The following is a 9,354-nucleotide window of genomic DNA, read 5'->3' on the forward strand; positions in this document are numbered from 1 at the left end:
TTTCATATTATTTAATCTGCATATCATCAGCTAAGAATTCTTGTACATCTGTATTACATTATAATTCCTCTCCAATTCGGGTATAATACCCTTTCTCCTCACTCCAAGTAGGCTCAAAGTAATCACCAAGTGTTGTACAAGGATTTAGAACCTCATCTTCTTGAATACTTGCTTCTTCATTTAGATCAAATGTGAAATTACTGTTTCTATTTCTATTTGTGTTAGACACACCACTATACTCCGAAGACGATGGAATATTTGTTCTGGATAATTCTCCTACATAAGCTCCATTTCCAATGCTAGAATTTGTATCAAGCGTATTTCACATCTCAAAGAGAATTTCTTTAGTTATATGATCGCCCCTGATAAATAAATTAAAAACTAATTTAGTTAATTTGCAACTACATAATCAAGTACTGTTGTACATATAAATTTATCAAAGACTAAGTATATGATGTACCTATTAGATTTTCATAATTTATCAGTGGTTGTGATATAATCCGACTGATATGGGCCTAGGGTTTTCGTAATTTTGCATAATCCCAACCACTAGGCAGGGTTGAGCAAAGAAAAGCTCTATATGATGTAAAAGTAAAGTTTTAACCAAATATGACGTTGGACCTGATATGGTATGATATTAGGCCCATCGTGGGCTTGATATGGTATGATATCAGACCCATTGTGGGCCTGATATCATCCAATATCAAGTTCGCATTGAAGCAGAAAATTCTCGTAAACTAGGACCACCACTAAGAGAATGAGAGGCCTAAATAAAAAATGGTTAGCACAATTTAATTCCTTACAACCACAGAAACTAACAACACGTTAAATGGGTGTAATCAAACAATTTTGGGTAAATAAGTGGCTTTTGGTATAAACACATTGATGGACCAAGGGTAATTGGATTTATGCAAACTCCCAATCACTCTGAAGGGTTGAGCGAGAGAGAAGGTAGATATGGTATCAAACAAAACTTTTAATCAAGGCAAAAAGTGGGTATGATATGATCGCATATCAGATCCAACGTCCTGATACCTACCATATTAACCTAACATGCATGAGCAAGGTCTAGCTGAAACCTAGCATCATAATGGAGTACTTTGCAAATCGATTAAGTATTGGAGTAGATCATATTGCAGGTGTTGTGGAACATTTATTCCCCAAACATCCAATGAAACCATAAACACGATTTTTGTCATCACCCTTTGCAACCAAACTATAATTTTTTTTTACATTACTACCCTATTTTACAGTAATAAATCTATACATACATCGCTAAATCTTTAACTGTATTCTTCTACTAATTTCACTCTTGCTAGAAGTTTGTCCTTCAACGTTGATGTTTTTAACTGTTGTTATCCTTTGGACTCCTCTTGAAACTCTTACGGATCACTAAACCCTAACTGGTCTTTTGCAATTCCATCAACAAGCACGAGAAGGAATGACAGGCGAAAGAGGTTCATATTTCTTTTGTATTTATAAAACCAGGCAAAGGGATGGAGGAAGAGAGACATTGAGAGGACGTGCATCCGAATCATAAATTAATTTTTAATTCAATTTGTGACTTAGATGCTTAAAAAATGATGATTGAAAATAGGAGGTTAGCAAGTTGTCAGAGGAGTAAACTGAGAATTAATTTTTTTCTACGTCTTTTGATATAAATCAAACTGCCTTATACCTTTTAATAAATACAATATACAAGTTACGTTTTCTAGTAAATGACTGTTTCTTATCATATAAATTGACTCTCACGTTATTTATTTATTAAATAATATTATATAAATATATATGTATATTTTTAATACAGAATAATTTATTAGATAATTGATCAACAATGTTTTAATTTTTTGGTACGGATTCGAATACTTTTCGCACCGGATCCAAGTCCGATTAGGCTTCAGATTCATCTGAACCTTCTACTGGCCAATAGCGCGGTTGCCGTCGGATCGATGACGTGTCGAACCCCCAAATATCCTGCCAAATTCCCGCCCAAATCAGCGCTTCCCTTTTCGTCGCCTCGGCCTTTATAAGCTTCCCCAATCCGCCAAATTCCTCGTTTTCTCCCTTTTCTTCCTCAACCCTTAACCCTACGCTACCTACCGGCCGATCTCCGTTTCGCCATGAGGCAAGGCAAAGCCGTGAGCGCGGCGTCGAGCAGGGACGACACGAGGTAAGCCTTCTCTGCCTTTCTTCCTTCTTGGTTTCGCTTTCGCCTTTGGGATCTATTTGCGGTCGATCTGGCTGAGGTTTGGTTGGCGGACGGTGAAATTGTGGGTGCGGTCTTTTCTAGGGTTCCTCGTAAGAGGAAGGGCTCTGATGTTGACGGTGGAAAGAAGGCGAAGCGAGGGAAGGCCCTGAAGGACCCCAACAAGCCCAAGAGGCCTCCCAGCGCCTTCTTCGTCTTTCTGTAAGCATCAATCATTGCTTTCCCCTAAATAACATCTCTTATTCTCTTTTTTCCCTTTGGCTTATATTTCCATGATTGAATCTGAAGGGAAGAGTTTAGGAAGGAGTTCCAGCAGCAGAACCCTGACAACAAGAAAGTCGCTGCTGTGCGTGATTATCTTTCTCATCCACCTTATTTGTCTTCTTTTATCTTCTATTGTTCATGATTTGTTTTCCTTGACCAGGTAAGCAAAGCTTGCGGTGATAAGTGGAGGTCAATGTCTGAATCTGTGAGTTTTATCTTATCCAAAGAATTGATTCAGATCCTAAATTGTTTCTGTATTTGAATTGTGTAATTCAATCATCGGTGTGCCTTCTTCAAATAACAGGAGAAGGCTCCATATGTAGAGAAGGCTGCCAAGAGAAAGGAAGAATACCAGAAACAAATTGTCGCTTATAATGAAAAACAGGTTTCTATCAATTCACATCAAAATTTAGTTATCTCTACATTGCAATGCTTCTCATGAAAGCCTCATTTGCAGTTTAGTTGCGTTTTCCTCTCATTTGCTAACTTTTACCATTTCGATTCTTTCCTTAGTCTGAGGGATACAGTGGAGAAACTTCTGATAAATCTAAATCAGAGGTAGACTATGAGGATGGACAGGTGATTCTCTTCTTTCTATTCTTTACTCAGTTTCATTGTTAAGTTAATTTTGTATATCTATGCGCTGAAGTTGTTTCTCAATCTTTATTATTCAGGAAGAAGACCAAGAGTAATTTGAGCAAGTTGAATTCCCGAAGCATGGAGTTTTTCGTTCTTTGTTCTTCAGTTCTTTAAAATGTAGTCCTGAAAGTACAAGCTTTGGTCTTTGTTGCCGTTTCTCTCTTGTTAAAGGATATATACTTGCTGGCTTTTACACTTGTTCCATATAATTGTTTCTGGTTTGTTTATCAAAGTATTTTCTTGACGATTATTTGGTTCACTTTGATGGCGAGCTTGATCGATCGCTTGTTTTCTTAAAATAATGAACTTTTCTCAATCTCCATTTCCATCTCATCTGGCTGAAATGGCAAATGTCATCTTTCCAAATTTTTAAGTACCAATAGAAGCTTCCTTTCTATAAAATATAAATAATTGTTTTTTTGTTTCTTTTATTAAAAAAAAAGTCCGGTGTAAAACCCTATTTTTTTACAAAAGATTGTTTTCAGAAATCTTTTAATCATAAAATAATAATTTTACATTTCTTTCATTAAAAGTAAATTATTTTTTATTAAGTTGTTTTAATGTTTTTGTTACTCATTAATTGAGGCAGTGCAGTAAAAAAGATGCAAAGGGAACAGAAGAGGCCAAAAAATCAAAAATTCAACCTTAATTTGTGCCATCTGGTTTATTTTTGTCTTGAAAGGAAAATCACACTGTTTGAATATCTATCTCTATATCTTTTTAAAAACTAAATATTTTTTATTAATAATTTTTCTTTTTAGACCATTATTATTATTCAAAGTATATTTGAATTAATATATATATATATATATATAATTTTAAAAAATAAATTAAATATCAATATAATCTAGTCTTAATATCAATAAAAATAATTAATAAAATTTTAAAATTTTTTAATAAATTGACTATTGATTGAATCTAAGAGGAAATGATCTTCTCTAATTCTAGAGCTATTTTATTTGCTCTCCTTTTTTTATTATAAAAATTAGGTTAGCAGTCTAATGATCTTCTCTTGCCATTCTCAATAGAAGTGTTTAAAGCATCCACAATGGAAGCTTCTTGATGTTAGCTCCAATGGAGCTCTTAAGAAGCGACTTTATGTTTATGAAGTCGTTTTTTTTTTAATTTTTATTAAATGTTTTTATTTATGATTTAAAAAATAAAAATATTAAAATATTAAAAAAACTAGGAGTTTATTTATTGATGTTTTTAATTATTAATGTTATTTCAGATTAATAATTTGTAAATTTAAATTTTATTAAAATTTAATTATATATAATGTAGAATAAAAAGTAGAGAGAGATATATAATGAAAAGTGTGAAATCAATGAAAGAGTCATTAAGAGATTTTTTATAGGCAAAAAATGTGTAAGATGTTTTTATTTTTTTACATGGCGCAGATGTAGTAAAGAAGCTCATGAAGAGATTTTAAAATTATGGATGCTCTTAATATCCCACTCCATTAGAGTATCCATGGCCGTGGAACTTTTCGATGAGCTCTTTCGTTATTATATCTATACCATGTCAAAAGTAAAACATCTTATACATTTTTTACTATAAAAAAATCTTTTCAATAATTTATTTATAGATCCTACCATTTATTATACATAGTTCTCTTACATTTTTATTCTACGTTATATATAATTAAATTTTAATAAAATTTAAATTCACATTATAATCTCAAATAATATTAAAAACATTAACAATAAGCTCCTAATTTTTCTAATATTTTTATTTTAAAAAACAGAAATAAAAAATATTTAATAAAATTTAAAAAAAAAACAATGAACGGAGCAACTTTCTTGTAATCAACGAGGAGCCACGTCAAGAGATCCCACCGTAGATGCTTAAACGTCTACCCTATTTTGTACATCCAATGAAACGTAGCCATACGGAGCCCACACCGCTGGGTCCCACGTAGGATTTGCAACTATATCAGTTGTACAACGCTGGAAATCGACGACCAAAGTCAGCAAAAAGGCGGAAGAGGTAAATCAAGTGATTGAAAGGAGAACCAAAGTCAGTCTCGCTTCGCTGGAGAGAGGGGGAGATCCATGGAGGGCAGCATCAGAAGCCCGGCAAACTACGTGCCGCTTTCGCCGATAAGCTTCCTGGAGCGCGCCGCCGTCGTCTATGCCGAGCGCGCCTCGGTCGTGTACGGCTCCACTTCCTACACATGGAAGCAGACTCGCGACCGGTGCCTCAGGCTCGCCTCCGCCCTCACCGCCCTTGGGGTTTCTCGCGGAGACGTTGTAAGATTTTGCTAATACCTTAGTCTCTTTCATGGAGTACTGAGATTGAAATAAGAGGATTTACTAAGGATTACAGATCTGGCTCTTTAGCCTCCTGATTGCTGGATGTGTTATTATAGTTTATGGTGATTGATTATTGGTTTATCGATTAAGAGGCTATCACAGTAAACTCCATTCTTTTGCCTAGGTTTTTTTATCGGATGGTCTTAGTTCTATCTCCAGTTTTAGGGCACAGGATCCCCTATTCTTAAAGTTTCTACTGAACTCATCCATACTGATTGAATTATAAATTGGATTCTTTCGCCTTCTTACTGCTTGATCTGTTATGATATTGCTAATTTTGGTGTCAATCAACGTGGGTGTCACTTTAACGACCAGTGATTTTGACTTTTTATAAAAAAAACAACAATGGTTGCTATCAATATATACTCTGTCACGAGGAGGACCACTAGATTGAGTGGCCGATGATTTAGTTCTCTATGTTTCTTCTAAATTCCACACTCAGTTAAATTGTTTGATTTTGATTTTTCTCATCTTAAGAAGTGAAATAATGTTCAGAAATTGACCAAAACGTTTGTCGACATATAAGATTGCTACTGAAGGGATCCATCGTATGCAGTTTTAGATCTAATCTAAGGATAAACTGTTAGACCATTCCAGACATTTGCTATTCCAGATTCTCACCTTAGGTCATCACTACTGCATTCCAGATTCACTTCCATGGTCCACCTCTTTCCTTAGCAAAGAAATTAAATACAAAAGAGAAAAAACAGAGATAATTGTTTATTGTGTTGTTATTTGCTTCTATTAGCAATTACAATGGCCAAGTTGTATCGCATGCATGTCCAGACTTGAAGAAGATGCATGATGTGGTTTATGATTTTGTGATGCCGAGAAGGATAACGATTATCCTGCAGGTAGATAAGAAGGGGATGAATCCTCATATAGCTAAAGCGGTATTTATATAAACTCTAGACCCTAAGACTAAAAAAGAAAAAAACTCCTATTATATGAATCTAAATTCCTATTTTGTAGAGAAAGAAAAGAGATCTTTCATAAGAGGAAATTTTTTAACAAAAATTCTAATTAACAAATAGGGCGCTGATATAGATAAATCCTAATTCATATATACCAAAAATACCCTAAATACCATAAAAATGGAAATTATCAAAAATAATAAAACTATGTTCGCAGGCTCAGATGAGAGCCTAAACAGTGGATTTTGGGTTGAAACCTCTTGGTTACGGTTCTTCGTAACAAATGTAGGTCTCTAAATTCTGCACGCATGACTCTTGAGTCCAGAGTCAAAAGTTATGTCCTTTTGAAGTTCAAGAGATCATATTGAGTTAGTCCTGCATCATTTTGTTTATGTTCAAATAATTTCATGGGATGGAAAATGTTCTAATGAAGGAAATCTTAGAATTGCATAAAACTCAATGAAGGGATTATCCCAAATAGCTAGGACACATGATTGAGTTTTAGTTGCTAAAGCTTCAGCATTTAGGGCACTATCTCAACAAATCCAAGGAAGAGGGTAGCATGAAAGAGCACCAACTGTACACACCACTTCTGGAACCTTCTGCATAAATACCTTATATTTTTCGGTTCAAATGTAATCTAATCATTCATATTGTTTGTATTTGTTTGTCTCTTACATATTAAGTGCTTATTTATTTTAATTTATGGTTAATATTTCTTGACTGACATATTGATAGAATCAGATAACATTAAATATTTTCTTGATAATGACAGCATGAATCACATGTTTCCCCAAATTTAGTAATACATTGCATAGATCACGCAACCTAATTAACATCATCGTGTTTTGTATTATCACTTTCATTTTTCATTCACTCTTTAGATGGTATGCCTGTGATGAACTGGCTATCGGTCAATAACTACTTTGTGTTCATGGTTAACTTGTACTCATACAACCATTGTTCTCATATGCTTGGTATGACAAGGTTGCTGTACTTGCTGCAAATATTCCTGCGATGTATGATCTACATTTTGGAGCCCCTATGGCTGGTGCTGTGCTCTGCACTCTCAATACACGGCATGACTCAGCAATGGTCTCCTCTTTACTTAAGCATTCAGAGTCGAAAGTTTTATTTGTGGACTCTCACCTTCTTGACATTGCCCAAGGGGCACTAAAACTTCTTGCCGAATCAAATGCCAATCTTCCTACACTCATCATAATCTCAGATATGACTGACTCTGATGGTGCATTGGGTGGTGTCGATAGATCAACTATTCTAGAATATGAGACCCTTCTGCAAGATGCCTCTCCTAACTTTCAGATTCAATGGCCTATTGATGAATGTGACCCGATCTCGATAAACTATACTTCTGGCACTACATCAAGGCCTAAAGGAGTCATCTACAGCCACAGAGGTGGATACCTGAACGCAATTGCGACAATTCTTCTCAACGATATTACAACAATGCCAGTATATCTATGGACAGTGCCTATGTTCCATTGCAATGGGTGGTGCCTTGCATGGGGCATAGCAGCTCAAGGCGGTACCAATATCTGCCTGAGAAATGTTAAAGCAAAGGCCATCTTTGACAGCATTTCTCTTCACAAGGTTACCCATCTGGGTGGTGCTCCGACGGTCCTCAACATGATCGTAAATGCTCCGATCACAGTGCGTAAGCCACTCCCTGGAAGAGTAAGCGTGATGACTGGTGCTGCACCTCCTCCGCCCCATGTCATGTCCGAGATGGAAGAGCTTGGTTTTCGCGTTACTCATCTTTATGGCCTTACTGAAACATATGGTCCAGCAACTGTTTGCACTTGGAAACCTGAGTGGGATGCATTACCTTTGGAAGAAAGAGCGAGGCTCAAGGCTCGCCAGGGACTTCATCACATTGGAATGGAGGAGGTTGATGTAAAAGATTCATACACGATGAAAAGCCTTCCTGCTGACGGCAAGACAATTGGTGAAGTGATGTTCCGGGGAAACACAGTGATGAACGGGTACTACAAGGATCTAAAGGCAACAACGGAGGCAATGAGCGGAGGATGGTACCATAGTGGTGACCTTGGAGTCAGACAACCAGATGGCTATATCCAACTCAAGGACCGTTCAAAAGATATGATCATCTCAGGCGGTGAGAACATCAGCTCGATCGAGGTAGAATCCGTGCTTTTCAGCCACCCTGCAGTCCTCGAGGCAGCAGTAGTCGCGAGGCCAGATGACTACTGGGGTGAGACCCCTTGTGCTTTTGTCAAGCTGAAGGATGGTGCTACCGTTACTACAGAGGAAATCATAAAATTTTGTCGTGCTCGGTTGCCTCATTACATGGCTCCTCGAACCGTCGTGTTCGAAGATCTCCCCAAGACTTCTACAGGCAAAACTCAAAAGTTTTTGTTGAGGGAGAAAGCTAAGGCCATGGGAATCATATTTAGGAAAGGAGGGAGCAAGCTTTAATTTGCATCTTCTGCAACTAGTTCAAGGTAATGTTTTGATCCTTCAAAGATAATCAAGTGCATTGCCTTTTGTCATTTATATTGTATATTTTTCAAGGGGAGGCTTGAAGCAATTGTAAAGTTATTGCCATGTGATCAGGAGATTATGGGTTTGGGTCACGAAAATTATTTCTTGTAAAGTAGGATAAAAATATATACAATAGATCCTTTCTTATGATTCCATATTTGCAAAGCAGGATAATACTGTGTATAAATATACTTTTTCCCAGTAATCCAGTATTGACAGGTGCATTTTTATATCGTATATTTTTAACGATAAAATTGCTTGTGTACCAACTAGTAAGATGCATGTTGAATGAAATCTACCAATGCACTGTGTTCTTGATGATTTTTAACTGAATAGTTATTGTAGTAAAAAGGTGGGCGTTCCTTCCCGATAATTTTCACAATCCATTCTAAAATTATATAAAGGAAGGTACATTACAAAGTTAATTTATAGTCAATCATCAAGTATTTTGGGGTGAGAAATGTTTGTTCTCAAGAACATTCATCGGTTAGGA

General features: G+C 36.0%; 2 protein-coding genes across 2 annotated transcripts; both read left to right on the top strand.

Moving 5' to 3' along the window:
- Positions 1 to 2,061: 2,061 nt before the first annotated feature.
- LOC122000219 (HMG1/2-like protein) lies at positions 2,062 to 3,359 on the top strand. Its single transcript, XM_042554697.1, has 7 exons — positions 2,062 to 2,170; positions 2,291 to 2,407; positions 2,495 to 2,552; positions 2,631 to 2,675; positions 2,775 to 2,855; positions 2,984 to 3,049; positions 3,145 to 3,359. Exons 1-7 carry the CDS (start codon positions 2,121 to 2,123, stop codon positions 3,160 to 3,162), a joined length of 435 nt encoding a protein of 144 aa, XP_042410631.1. The 5' UTR covers positions 2,062 to 2,120; the 3' UTR covers positions 3,163 to 3,359.
- Positions 3,360 to 5,076: 1,717 nt separating this feature from the next.
- Positions 5,077 to 9,098, top strand: LOC122001647 (butanoate--CoA ligase AAE1-like). The gene is made up of 2 exons (XM_042556504.1): positions 5,077 to 5,361; positions 7,326 to 9,098. The coding sequence occupies exons 1-2, from the start codon at positions 5,164 to 5,166 to the stop codon at positions 8,793 to 8,795; spliced, it is 1,668 nt and encodes a 555-aa protein (XP_042412438.1). The 5' UTR covers positions 5,077 to 5,163; the 3' UTR covers positions 8,796 to 9,098.
- Positions 9,099 to 9,354: the final 256 nt, after the last annotated feature.

The sequence above is a fragment of the Zingiber officinale genome, chromosome 7A (genome assembly GCF_018446385.1).
Source record: "Zingiber officinale cultivar Zhangliang chromosome 7A, Zo_v1.1, whole genome shotgun sequence".
NCBI lineage: Eukaryota > Viridiplantae > Streptophyta > Magnoliopsida > Zingiberales > Zingiberaceae > Zingiber > Zingiber officinale.